General features: G+C 43.9%; 1 protein-coding gene across 1 annotated transcript; it reads left to right on the top strand.

Moving 5' to 3' along the window:
- Window positions 1–1221: 1221 nt before the first annotated feature.
- On the top strand, window positions 1222–3635 carry NANP (N-acetylneuraminic acid phosphatase). Its single transcript, XM_069800519.1, has 2 exons — window positions 1222–1436; window positions 1638–3635. Exons 1-2 carry the CDS (start codon window positions 1347–1349, stop codon window positions 2331–2333), a joined length of 786 nt encoding a protein of 261 aa, XP_069656620.1. The 5' UTR covers window positions 1222–1346; the 3' UTR covers window positions 2334–3635.
- Window positions 3636–14647: the final 11012 nt, after the last annotated feature.

Here is a 14647-nt window from a genome sequence, read left to right as displayed (position 1 = left end):
TTCTGCAGTTTTACTTGTCATACACCAAGCTCTTTGGCACGATTTTTCCGGCCTGATGTGTGACCCAACATCTTTTATCAGACAAGGAGACTGCTATCAAACGTGCAGTTTTCAGAACGTGGAAGTGGCCTGGGGTGAACGTCCAGTTTGTCTGGCAAGATACAAAGTTTCCTCCAGCTTTGTGAACTGCATTCAGTAATTAGGGTCTAAACACGTCGTGCCCGCACGCCGAACTAAACCGAATCTGCTGCCTGTACCTCCTCCTGCCGCTCCCTTTCACCAAGGCCTGTTCAGGGAACGCTCCGGACTACAAACCCACGGACTTTGGCATCGTCGGGCGCCGCGCAGCGACACCCTGGAGGGAGCTTCGGGTAACGTTTTGTACGGCTGACAACGGGCTTCATCAGTGACGGCAGCCGGGGTCATGACAGCGATAAGGCGGACAGCCCGGGGACGGCACAGGGAGCGGAGCGGAGCTGCCGCCACCGCCGCCGCCGGGAGGAGGGAGCGGCGGCGGGGGCGAGGCAGCCGCCGGCGGCGGGCGGGGAAGGCGCGGGGGCCGCCGCGCAGCCGCTCCCGGGTGGAAGCGCTGCGGGGGAAAATCCTTTCACGGCGAAGTTGTCCCCTGGCAGCACGTCACAGGTCTTTTCAGATCAGATACCAGCTCTCGGCTGCCTCACCCAGAGAGCATTCCTTAACAGAGAAAGGGGAAAAAACCCCAAACAAAACCAACCACCAAACCCAAACAAACCAAACGACAAACCACAGGCGCGGCCCCACCCACCCTCACTCACTGACTTCCGGGTCCCCGTACCGCCGCTTTCCGCACGACCCGCTCCCGCCCCCCCCCGCCTCAGACAGGTGCCACCGCCTCCTCCACGCCTCAGCGGCGGCCGCCGCCACGGCTCCCCTCCCCCTCGCGTACCGCACCCCGCCCCACGGCCCGCACGGCAAGAGACGCGCAGGGCACTGCGGATGCCGGGCAACGGGAGCTCCCCCCGCGGCCCTCCTGCAGCACGAGCCCCCCGGGGACCCGGGCGGGGTCTCCTCACAGCCGCACTCCAGGGCCCCGCGGGACTCCCCCCCCTCCTCTTCCGGCGGGCGCCCCGGGGCGCGCTGGGCTCCACCCGCAGCCCAGCACGCACCGCGCGCCGAGCGCACCGAGCGACCGCCCCGCGCCGCGGGCCGCCTCGCGGGCGAGGCCCCCCCCGGCGGCGGCGAGGGGCGGGGCAGGGCGTGGCCCCGCCGTGCCCCGGCAGGGGCGGCTCTGGCGGCGGATAGGGCGCTCACCTCCGCCCTCGCGGCTCGGCCGTTAGAGCGGGGCGGCTCTCGCGAGAGGCGGCGCCATGGGGGCGCACGGCGTCAAGGCGGTGTTCTTCGACTTGGACAACACGCTGGTCGACACTGCGGCGGCCGGGCGGCGCGCCATCGAGGAGGTACTGCCCTTGTCCCCTCCCGGCCCGGCGGCCGCGCGTCTCCCGCCCCCCTCCCCGCCGGCCGCGGTGCCGCCTGACCGGCACCGACGCGCAGCCGGAGGCCCCTCGGGGGCCGTCAGCGGGAGGGAGGGAGGGGGGCGCGGCGCGGCGCCAGGCTCCGTGCCTGTAGCGCCCTGATGAGGGGCCTCTTGTCTGTTGAAGGTGATCAGTGCCCTGCAGTCAAAGCACCGCTACGGCGAGGGGGAAGCCCGCGTGATCTGCGATAAGGTCCAGGCCAAGCTTCTCAAGGAGTGTCACGATCCCGCCAAGATGTGCATCACCGACCTGCGGATTTCGCACTGGGAGGAGGCGATCCAGGAGACGATCGGGGGGGAGGTGAACCGAAACCTGGCCGCCGAGTGCTATTTCCTGTGGAAAACGACCCGCCTCCGGCACCTCACCCTGGCCGAGGACACGCGGGGCATGCTCACCGAGCTGCGGAAAAGGGTCCGCTTGCTGCTCTTGACGAACGGCGACAAACAGACGCAGAGGGAGAAGATCGAAGCGTGCGCCTGTCAGCCCTACTTCGATGCCATCGTTGTGGGAGGAGAGCAGAAAGAGGAGAAACCGGCGCCATCCATATTTCATTACTGTTGCGATCTCCTGGGGGTGCAGCCCGCAGAGTGCGTTATGGTTGGTGACTCTCTAGATACAGATATTCAAGGGGGCCTCAATGCTGGCTTGAAAGCAACTGTCTGGTTAAACAAAGCAATGACTACCCCGGTAGATACCTCCCCAGTACCTCATTATATTATTTCTTCTGTTCTGGATCTTCCAGCAGTTTTGCAGAAGATGGAGCGCAAAAGTAATGCTAACTTAGGAACTGACCATATGGCTAGTAGTAATGGAGCACATTGATGGTTCCGGCGTACTACAATCAGAGACATGCTGAGCTGTTAGGTGACTCACACTCTTTCAAAAAATTTGATCCTAGGATTTTGAACTCGTGTACAGTATGCTTTCTTAAACAGCAGATGGATGAATAAGAGCAGTTGTCAGGGAAAACAGGATAGAAACAAAGAATTAGATTAATTTGAAAGATGCAAGTGCGGTTAATTTACAACAACTGCCTCTGTCCGGAAATTATTTTGACAGACTGTGGCTAACGTCTATCTGTCTCTGACCTAAGTTGCCAGTCTCTTGTTTTTATAGTGGAAAAGAAAATTTGAATGTTTTGATCTTTCACATGCTTTGCTAACTTGTAAGTTTAGCAGAAGCTTCAGTTCAAACCTTGTTTGCAGTGTGTAAAAGGAGGTGAGAGAGAGTTTGGTACAATCTGGTAAATCTTCGCAATTGATCTGCAGTTTATCTCAGGAACTGGAGTGAATTTTGCTATTTCTAAAACCAGAATTTACTGACAGAATTTATTATGTATCAGACCATTAGAAAATGCTCTACCTTTGATCTTTTTTCGAGTTTTTAAGTTTTAAATTTTTTTTCCAGACTTTGCAGTGACTTTTCTTTTATGGAATCTGTACCTCTTGCCAAAAGTACTTAAATGTACATGAAAAATTTTCATTTGTATAGGGGACCATTTATCAGAGGGACTTGATGGATAAGTTTTTACTTAATATTATCTTGGTGCTTATGCAGATATGCAGTATACTTGTAATTCAGATTATGATTTTTGTTGGAATGTAATCGATAAAACAGGGATATTTTCAATGGTCTTACTGTACTGTCAGACTCTTTAAAAGCTAATATTATTGTTCTGTCTGATTTTATACTGAATTTTGATCAGACTTTTTGGAGAAACTGTTTTTGGTCTTGCTCAGGTGTATGACTACTCAGATTCAACTGCAGGATCAGTGCTTTTTTGACTGTTTTAATGACACTGCTATACAATCCCTCCTTACTCCAGTTTCTACATGTATTTCATGTCATTTACTCTGGAGAAAATATGAGCTAGTTGTTTGTAAATGGCTTTCACTACTCTCTTCCAGGAAATTGGAAAATTATGTCATATGTATTACAGTACTGTGTACAACTTTATAGTGTATATGTGCTATTTCCACTAGATGCGGGAGATGACTCTCTAAAACACCAAGATTTCTCTTTCCCAGATCATTATCTTAATTAATTTTTCTGTACTTCATATTCTTACTATATAATGGGGAAGTATTCACATATTTAATGGAAATGTAATCACTTGTTGGAAAACCTGTGTTTTTCAAAACCTATTTGCTATATATACATTGGGCTGAATATCTGACCGTGTATGAGCAATCAAATTTTGTATTTTAGAATAAATCCATGACAAATCTTTTGAGAATGGGGATATTGAGGTGCTGGCAGCGGAGTGTCTGGTATGTGGGCAGCAATAAAAGATCAGCAAAAAGTACGGAAACCTACCAGGAAATGGGTATGTAGAAGGAATCCTATATAATATATAGGAATCCTGTATCCTATATAAGAAAGGTTCCTTTGTTTAACTTGACATGAATTTAAGTTGATGTAGTTAAGTCTTGCATAGGATGACAGGTTCAGTTTAGAGGTGGCTGTTACTGATGTGAGTTAAATTATTTGGCAAAGAGTTGAGGTTGCAGAAAAATGTTGCTCCTACATTATGTGGGGAGCTATAATCTGGACAGTGACAGGGTGGGGGAAATACTCATTAAAGTTTGAACCCCTTTCTTCCAATTGTCCCTTAAAAACGATAGAGCAGTCCAGGTTCTTCATGTTATCTAGCCAAGACCTTTGTAGCATCAGGATCAATGAAGAGAAAACAGAGGCAGGCCCCTCCTGTACCTTTGAGGAAATGGGCATATGCTAGAAATGATCCAATTAATTACAGTGGTATAGTAAGTTGCCACGTGTAACGTGAGCCAGTGGGACTGACTTGACACACCTTTGTTACTGAAATAAGAGGCCTAAGTTAAGGTTTTATTTTGCATTTGGAAGAGCAAGAAAACGGTCAGTATTTTAGCTGATGAGCAAAGCGTTGCTAATAACATTCCTTAAAATCAGGGATTGAGAGAAAAATAATAAAGATCATTGAGCCCCTGAGGAATATTGTGTAAAAATAGAAATGTATCCAAAATGTTAGATGGGTCCCTGAAAGGATGATGTATTTGAAGTCATCAGTTTTAACCATACTGTCTGATGAAAAAGGAACAACTTTGCTCACAACAGCATCCCAAAGGAGCCGCAGTGTAACTCTGCATTGTTTGTACAGCATCAGGGTAATAGAACTTGGGTCAGAATGAGGATTCTGATACAACTGAGATTTAAAATAACAAATAGTAATAATTCACAATTCTGTCTGTGACCTTGAAGTATCTATATATGCCAGGTTACTATTTTTTAATATAAGTTGAGGCTCATATTCCCTTGCTACTGCATCATGCTGAAGTGGGATGCTGAGCCTGCTTACTGTATAAAGGTTCTCTTGTTTTAGAAGAGACTGCTCTTTGTTTTGCACGTGACCAGCAGTTTTCTTAAATATATGAATCTATGAAAAACCACTGTAACTGAACACTCAGGTGATAGTGTGGTCTGTAGAGGCCACATCCAAGTATATTTTTTCTATTGCTGAGTACTGTATCAGGCTGGATGTGACGACCAGTGTCCAGATAGGTCAATAGTGTTGTGATGTTTCTGTAAAATAAGAAGAAACAATAGAAGGGATTTCTCTACCTAGGGGTCTTCTTAGAAGCAGTTACCCAATAAGCTCAATTGGGTACCTGGAGTATCTCTGAATACTCAAGATGTTTTTCTTGGATGGAGCTCTTACAGAAGGCCTAAGGAAAAATAATTATATTTAGCAAAATGGAAACGTAAATGTAGTGATGGGGTAATTTTCACATCAGAAGCAGGAATAGATCAATAAAACAGTCTATATTCAGTTCCAGTTAAGTTCTGATTTATGGTCTATTAGCTAAGTTTTCTAGTTTAAATTATATTGCTGAAACACACTAAATAAAAAGAGGAAAAAGAAATTCCATCTCTATTTTTAAAAAATTTTTTTTTCAGATAAATATTACCTCCTGAGGTTGATCTACAGTAACTTTGACTTTAGTGAAATGAACTGAAACAGTAGTTTCATACCAACTGTATTTAACCCATGTACTAGTCTAATAAAAGTATTTTGTTTATAAAACATTTAACGCTCTGTATTACTGTAGATAACTGTGTTTGTGACCAGGTTTGCAACATAGGGCAAGAGTTCTGTTTGTTTTTTAAAATAGCACAGATTAAGGCTTCAGAATCTGTGACCTCACATTTAGATGTGGTGACTGGGTGTAGTTTCCATCATTTCAAACAGGCTGAAACATAATCATGTATTTATGAAGCATCTTGGCCTGACTCTGTGTATGGAATTCCTAACTGTAGTTCGTTGCTAGCTGAACCTGACTTGCCAACCTGAATGCCAGCTCAGATATGCCTACGTGTCCTCATGTCATGGCACTGGCCACTGCAGCAGCGTAAGAACAGACTGCAAAGCAGGTAGGATAAATAAATACAGTAATCTCAACTCCAGGAGACCGGTTTCAGCAGGTTATGGGTGCACAAAGCCATGTCTGAGCTATTGCTACACTCACCTGTGTGTGACTTTAGGAGAGGGGACAGTAGGAGGTTGCTCATCTCGTGGCCCTCTCGGCTGCAGAAAAGGAAGCTGTCTGTCCCCCGATAGTTTTCCGTTGGGTAATGGAACAAATTGTCCATCTTCTGGACCTGTGGAGATAGATGGAGAGAGGTGGAAAGGTATTTAAAGGTACTCTAGTTGAGGATAGGGTGTTAAACTGAGTAAAGGCGGAGTCAGCCTCCACTGTGGGCACTTGGCTGAGCCAGCTAGCTGTGTGAAGTAGCACAGCACAGCATCTCTGTTCTTGTTGAGGAGGAAGCTTTGTATGTGTAAGGCATTAAGCTGGACAGTGACAGCCTCAGAAATGAGCACATTTTCTTATGCACTTGGAAAACTTCAGCACAAAGTTAGAGTTCTTAGAAGCCGACCTGAACGTTCTATACAGGAGATAAGTACTTTTCATTAGAACACTAAGTTAATGCAAAGAGGTAAGATGTTTGGATGGGGTAACAGCTAAAGGTTTTCATATTTCCTGGAATACGGACAACGGACAACTTCCTGTACCCCAGCTAACCTGAACCAGTTCTGTCTTTTCCTCTGAAGCTTCTGTTACTTGACAACACCAGTAATAGGGCTTTGAAGTTGTCTGATCCATCACAGCAATTTCTCCGTTTCACATATGTAGTGATTCTTTTTTTCAACTTCAGCTCCAAAATGCGGGGATTTTTACTCCCAGGTTATCTTGAGGCCTTTAAATGAAATTTAAAACCCTACCTTAATTCTATACTAACAAAACTCATGGTCTGGAAATCATTTGAACATGTTGAGGAGTACAACAAACAGAAATGCAATGTATCTCTGCTGTATGTAGCGGTATACTGTTCTTTTGTGCACAGCTTTTACTATCAGCCTTGCAGTGGGATTGTCTCCATTATAACTCGCTTTCTAGATCACGCTGTGCACATACAAGAGACATAACAATGCAGAGATGATGTCAGCTGTGTCTAAAGCAAAACCTGCAACTTTCTGCCTATGTTGCAAGGGACGTAGACACAGGGAATCACATTGTCTGCTCCATATAGCATATTTTCACCTTTTATTCCATCTACTAAAAACAGGGTTGCATGAGAGCCTTCTGAACAGCCCTCAAATGCCAGGAAAAAAAAGCCTTTTAAAAAATATGAAATTAAATTATGATGTTAATATATGAAATTTCAGTCCTTTAGATGTGCAAGCCATGTTTCTCAAGTCAACACCTAGCCGAAAACCAGATGATAACTTCGCATAGGGTCTAATTTAATACAGGAAAATGTTGACATTTATATCAGCGGAACTTCACATGTTTAAGTAAGATTTGTATGCTCATTTCTGTAAGCTCACCGGCAAATGACTTCTGCCTTCCACTTCTCCTCCCTCAGCTAATTGATCTCCAGCATCTATTTCATCAGTTGCATTTCCCTATCTTTCTGAATCACAATGGTGTCTAGCGTTTGGGATGAAGTTTGCAGAGGAGGGCAATAAAAAGTAATGGAAGAGAGCCAGCTTTTGTAGGAAGATCGTGTTAAGTACATACATTTAGTACTAGCTCCTTGGCAGCTATGTGCTATAAGCATGTGTTTGGGCTGTGTTTGTTTTAAATGGTCTTTCCTCCAAAGAAACTTCCATTCATATCACACAGAATAGGCAAATTTGTCAATTTGTAAAAAAAAAGTAAAAAGGGGGTGGGGGGAAGCCTCCAAACAAAATCCACTGTTAGTCACCTACAGATATGAAAGTTTATAAGGCAAGTTTAAAATACCAAATCAGATATTTTTCTCCAAGTTTCAAAATAAATGATGATTAGTTGACTTAAGAAGTGAATGTTGTGAGGAAAACAAGATGCTACTCATCATTTCAACAGTTTCCCAGTGTCTGTTCAGTCCATTCATCACTGGCTGCCATCATTTTTCTGTCAACTATATTCAAGAACAACAACTTTGTCACACTGAGAAAATCCAACTTCTTTACAATTTGGAAATAACATTACAAGGCAACATGGAAGAAACTATGTATGTACCTTCAACTACATTTTATGATACATTTTATTTAAAGTGTTTGATGTATTAATGCACATTTTTGTTGAGTTCTTTTTTGTATTTTGGCCTGGAAATATTTGTTTTGCTACACGACCAATATTGCAAAAATGCAATAAAATACAGGGCCGGTAAGGTACAGAGATGTATCTGAGTATATATGACTGTGGTCATCTAAGAGCTATGCTTTAGATCAAGGATTTAGGAAATTTTTTTGTACTGCTCAGTGAATCTAGGAAGTCACTTAAAACAGTTATGCCTTGGTTTCCCCAGAAACGAAGATGGAAAGCATGAAGATGAAGTGGAAAGCATTTCAAATTATCTTGCTTTCCGGTCAAAAATCTAGCCTGGTGAGCATCAGATGAGCACGTTTTTATTTACTTGTGCTGTTGCCAAGTCTGCTCAATGGTACTGCATTCAGGCAGATGTGGGAAGATCATTTTCCCAAGGCAGTGACCAGTGTAACAGAAAGGCCCAACTGGAAGTGGAATTATTTTGTGTCAAAATACATCAACTACTCAAATACATGTTTTACTAGTTCTTCTGCTATGCAAGTATTAAGTATCGCAGTAAATTCTTATCTTTTATTCTTTTCATGAATTAGACCAACAAGTATCCTCAGTTACGTGGTGGTGTTTTCATCAGCGCACTAATGTGTTGTTGGTCTGTCTTTGATAAAGTCAGGTTTAACCGTTTTCCTTTGTGCTACTGGTTGGGTGGTCTTTGCTGTTAACGATGTGGCCTGTTAAATCTCACTGGAGTTAGGATTTATCAGGAAGTCTGCAGTGGATGGACTGACAGCCTTTGTTTTCCAAACTGTTGATGCCTTCCATTGTGTTTTGTTTCAGACATTTAAATGAGAAGGGTCCTGAATATTCTAAGTCCTTTTTTTCCTTTCAGGAAGAAAATGCATAAACGACACAAACTGCTTGTTTATTTTTCTTTCAGTAAATGTAACTGGGTAAAAATACTTCTTTGCTTCCATCCCTCTCATCTGAAAGTATTTTAGAAGGTACCTAAAAACTTGATGTCTAAACTACTTTGGTGTATTTATCCTGTTACTTTGTGAAACATTGTATGTCTGTTTTAAAAACTGCTACTGCTGCAGCTAGAGGTTCATCTTAATATTGTATTGTTATAGTTTCACACTGTTTCTGTGCTGTATCTCAAAATGAAAACAAGCCCCTACCTTAGAGATATTTTACTTTGAGATAAATCTACCTAGTTAACAATTTCTTTTTGTTTTATTTTGAATTCTGTGCCCCCTGTTTAACGATGTTCTGTCCATCCAAACCACTTCCCGTTTGTTTTTCTCTTTTCTGTAGAGCAGCAGTGTTTGTGCATATTTGCAGGGTGAGCAGCATGCAATAGATGTTCGCAAAATGCAGAGAAAAAAACCCTTTGGCTTCTAATAGCCTCTGTGTTAGGGTTTGCATTCCCAATATTTTACAGGACTTGGCAGTTTTTAGGTTGACTTAATAGCCTTCTCTGCAGCTTAAGTTCTGTCAGCAGTGAATGATGAGCAAAGAAGATGTTTTTGAATACTGCGTAATAATTTTATAATACGCTGCCAGGAAGAATTGTAATTGGCCTGGATTCTCCATTTTTGTGGCACAGTACAACTGTTCAGGTATCAGCAGATTCATGCTGGTATAAAACATTTTAAGGATATTCAAAAGTAGGCCTCACTGTTTTTCTATTTCTATTTTCTATTATGAGGGACCAGTGCTGTATTTGGGGTTGCATGCACTTGCTGTATAATGGGGTTTGATTAAGAAAATGGCTTTTTTTTTTTCTATTTTGCTGAGTGCTAAAGCAATGTCCTTAAGGAGTCACAGTGTTGCTAATAAACTATCTTTTCCACATTAAAAGATGCAAATGTATTTTAGGATAATTTTGGGGTGGCTACTTTAAGAGTGAAGAAAGAGAAAATGAAAGCTGAATAATAGGACCATTTCTTGATTACAATGAGTTAGTGTCTGGAGTAGGGTTGAAAAGAAACTCCTGTCATTTGGGTATTTTAAAAATACACTCAATTTATTATACTCACAGTTGCTCATGTAAGTTTCTTAAAATCCTTTCAGTATTTTTATATAAAATAAATTTTGAAAGAAATCAATAACAAGAATAATGCAATTAGTCTGCTGGAGACTTCAGTGTTTTCTCAACAGGTGGCATTAGAGGTTTGTTAGATGTAATTACAAGCACAGGAGGGGTTTTTGTTGGTTTGGGTTTTTTTCTTTGGGGGGGGGGAGTGTATTTGTTTGTTTGGGGATTTTTTTTTTTCCTGTTCTTATTTTTTTCTCCATCACTGCTTTAAAAATAAAACATACCTGGTACTCATAAATGAGGTCAGAGTAGTCTTCATTTCACTTCAGAGTACCTTCCAGACATCATAAATTATGATGAGATCCTATTTACTAGGCATTGTAAACATACATGGCAAAATAGCCCTGCTTAGAGGAGGTTTTGACCTAGGTGGATAAGTATTAGCTTGATTTTAAGTATGAGGATCTGTGGCGTATTTTGCAAACTGCACAAGTCAGTTGAAAAGGAGCATGATTAAGAGGATCAGCAATGTTTGCCATAACACCATGGGCCCAAACAAAATCCAGCCTTCTAAGGTACTGGCACACTGTGCTTGAGCTGAATTTGATCTATATCACGTAGGTATTGGATTTATTTAAGAAAAAGGAAGATTTTTCCTGCAGCTGATGCTGCAGTGGCATCTTTATGATTTCAAAATTCTCCTGATGAACTCCTCTTTCTATAATTAGACAACACACTAGCACTTCATTTCTATGACCTCATGTAAAGGATTAGTCTAAGCTGTTACCTGCTACTGCATGGTATTTTTCTCACTCTGTGGAGTTCTTGGTTGCATCCCCAGAGCAGCAATTCAGACTATGGTTCTAAAGTCAGCACCCCCGTTCCTATTCGGGCACCTGAAAACGTGGGCTGGTTTTCATTCACAAACCCAGTGACACTGTGTTTAGCATCTCCCCATGGCTACTGACTTGAATTTTGGCGCTCAGTGACAGCTTTAGGTCCCAGCATGATGAAGCCTTGAACACAGGCAGGAATTTCTGCTGCATTTTCCCTCAGTGCTCAGCAGGTGGCAGTTGAGGATGAGTTTTCAGCAGAAGCAGCCCACAGGCTACTACAACCCTGTGCAACTCCAGTAGCCCATCAAAGGATATATCCACCCCAGGAATCACGTTGACCCTAAGAGCACAGAAAAACTGATCAACACCTGCAGCGGGCTTCTGCATTTCAGAAACTTGTACGACAACGTACAGGGCTCACCTAGTGCCTCTTATACAGTATATACACTTGGCACTCATCAGATGTACGGTGCGTAGGCAGGATGGCTGCCCAACATGTGTGCTGTGGGCCTCTGTGCGGGCTGCTGTTGAGCCATTTGCAGCTCCAGGGCTGCCAGATCACCAGCAGCATGGCTGGATCTGCTACTAATGCTCCACTCAACCAGAGTGGGAAAATGTATAAAAATCCCCAGGTTTTGTCCTGACAGGATTTATAAGATGACAAAGAGAACATGCCCAGAGAGGTAAAGGGACCTCCCACTGTGAGGTACAGAAATACCACTGTCTCCATCTCAGCAGAGGGGGAGCAAGACTCAGAAAACCAGAGTGACAGGCTGAGAGTCACACAGCAAGCTTGGGGTGGAGATCGGTCTCACAGCCAGATACGTCTGGCCCTGGATAGTGAGTGGCCTTGGCCATTGAACATGAGGCAAAGCCACCTCTGAAGCTCTCTGAGGCCAAGGACAACAGCATGGTGGCAGGATCTGTCCATATAATGAGAAATAAACAGTGCAGCATTGGAGTGGTTCAAAATGTTCACTTGCGCTCAGCAACTCTTCTCCCGTGAGAGCATGGCCGTGCAGGAGTATTGCTACAGGGAAGCGCCTCTGACAAGTAATTGTGAATTAGGCTACATACTCAACATTCCGCCCCCCCCCCCCCCAACTTCTGCACTGGCTGCCTGTCTTCGCCTGAAAGCATCTGGAACATTTTGGGGCTTTCTCAACAGGCCTATTGTTAAAGAAGGTCTTTCTCCATGTTAAGTAATATTATCAGATGTTTGCACGTCCTTCCTTGGTGCTTAGAAGGCAGGATGCTGCATTGCCTAAGTGCCTGTTTGACACACACACCAAGTGTGGGGAATGCAATGATTTTAAAGGATCTTTGTGTCTTACTCAGGCCAGAATGACATAAAATACCAAAATTTGATGCTAAAAGTCTGGAAGAGTTAGTGTAAATGGTCAATGCAGCTTTGACCACTGAGCTCGTAAAAGGCTGTGTCACAAGACTGGTAGGAATTATGTGCCTCATGCCATATTTACTACCCTCCTTTCCTTTTTTCCTTTTCCTTTTCCTTTTCTTCCTTTTCCTTTTCCTTTTCCTTTTCCTGCCCATCCAGCTCCTCTCTCTTGTTTCATTCACTTTTCAGGACGTGCTTGTTAAGCTCCCTTGGGTGAGCAGTATTACTACAAATTTCTACAGTGCCTAGCATAACATAAGCTCAGGAGGTGGGCCAGTGCATCATGCCCAAAGTAAGCACAGCTAATAATTATTTTATTTTAATGAATAATATTTCTTCATTATGCAATGGAAAGCAGACCTCCTAAAAGCTTCAGTGCTTTTCCATGCACTGAAGACAGCAAATTTAGAAGGTAAAAGGGCCAAAATCCAACATACCTGCAGATTTCCACAGGTCATACCAGAGAAATAACTGGTATTTGGCTCAGACTCCGGTTGTGCTTTCACTGGGGTGGATAGAGAAGAACTCCATTAAGAGCAAAGCGTGCATGACTAAGGTAAGCAGTGGAAAAGTCTGGCCTGCTGCTTGTGAAGTAACTGCTATCACATGTACTTGACAAACATTTTAGCTGATGTTTGTTACCTCACTGTAGCGAAGCAAACCAGGGGTGATGTCCTCTCTTACAGATCAAAGTCAGTGGGAATTCCCTTTGAGCAAAAGTAGCAGCTGTTACCTGCAAGAGGCTGAGGGATCATGTTTACCTGGAATTTCCCAAGACAAAACCCATAGCTGCTGGCAGGTATTTGTCAGCATGCGGCAGTCTGGCGTGCAGAAAACGAACACATGGTATGTAGAGTAGTGAGCACTTTAACCTGAACACTGCTTGGAGGGAAGTGGAGAAATCCTGGGCAGTGACGCCCCAGGATCTCTGCCGATGACCATAAGGCAAGTGGGAACTACATCAATATCAGGAAACAGGGACATCCTACATGTTAAATGCAGAATTGATTCCCACAGCATGTTGTGACTACCAAAGTATAAATGGCTTCAGAAAGACTAAACCAATTTGTGGGGGATGCATCCAAAAGAATATGCTGAACAGAATGGCCTGGATACAGCTTATGCCTCTGGAAGTCTCTACCACATCGATAGCGAGTAGCTAAAACTGCTTACCAGGGAAAGGAGCAGCCTAGAAAATGCTTCACTTCCTAGCCTCCTCCTCAGTCATCTACCACATGCTACCCCTGCAGACAGCACACTAGACTGGCTCACTGAGCTGGCCCCAGACAGATGTTCTCACACAATATTTTCCCCCAAAATATCTCAAGAAAATATCCCCAGAATTAAGATAAAATCTATAGAATTTTCATATAACTTGCATCTCTCATTTAGAAAAGATTATGACATGAGCTTCTTACAGCTTGCAAACAAAAACCTCAGAAAACCAGGCAAAACATGCAGGTATTTCAGACACAATTGCTATGCTCACTGGCACCTACCACCTCCATTACCTCCATTACTGACACCTGGAGGAAAGTGTTTTCAAATACACTTTTGGGACTTGCCTAGTTCACCCAGTACATGAAATCTCCATAATAGTTATTTAAAATATACTGTGGAACTATGTGGCCCAAACAAAATACTTGAGGTAAGTTATACAGAAAGAAACATCTCACCCCTACCTTATTACAAAAATGTAATGCACATCCTTAATTGAGAATAAATTATAGCCCTCCACTGCTCTGTGCGAGGATGCTTCTTTCAGCTGGTACTCACTGAGTTACAAATATCACCACTGCTTTCATTACATTCTTTTAAGCACTGTTTGTTATGTTTAGTATGTTTCCAGGGATGGGGCATCAACCACCTCTCTGGGCAACCTGCTCCAATGTTTCACCACCCTCATTCTAAAAAATTTCTTCCTTATATCTAGTCTAAATCTACCCTCTTTTAGTTTAAAACCATTACCCCTTGTCCTATAACAACAGGCCCTGCTAAAAGGTTTGGCCCCATGTTTCTTATAGGACTCCTTTAAGTACTGAAAGGTTGCAGTAAGGTCTCCCCAGAGCCTTCTGTTCTCCAGGCTGAACAACACCAACTCTCTCAGCCTGTCTTCATAGGAGAGGTGTTCCAGCCCCCTGATCATCTTCATGGCCCTCCTGTGGACCCGCTCCAACAGGTCCATGTCTTTCTTGTGCTGAGGGCCCCAGAGCTGGACGCAGTACTGCAGGTGGGGACTCACCAGAGCAGAGTAGAGGGACAGAATCACCCCCCTCGACCTGCTGGCCACA

This window comes from Haliaeetus albicilla, chromosome 13, assembly GCF_947461875.1.
Source record: "Haliaeetus albicilla chromosome 13, bHalAlb1.1, whole genome shotgun sequence".
In the NCBI taxonomy this organism is placed as follows: domain Eukaryota; kingdom Metazoa; phylum Chordata; class Aves; order Accipitriformes; family Accipitridae; genus Haliaeetus; species Haliaeetus albicilla.
The sequence above is the reverse complement of the archived record's forward strand: the minus strand, read 5'-3'. Positions and strand labels throughout refer to the sequence as shown.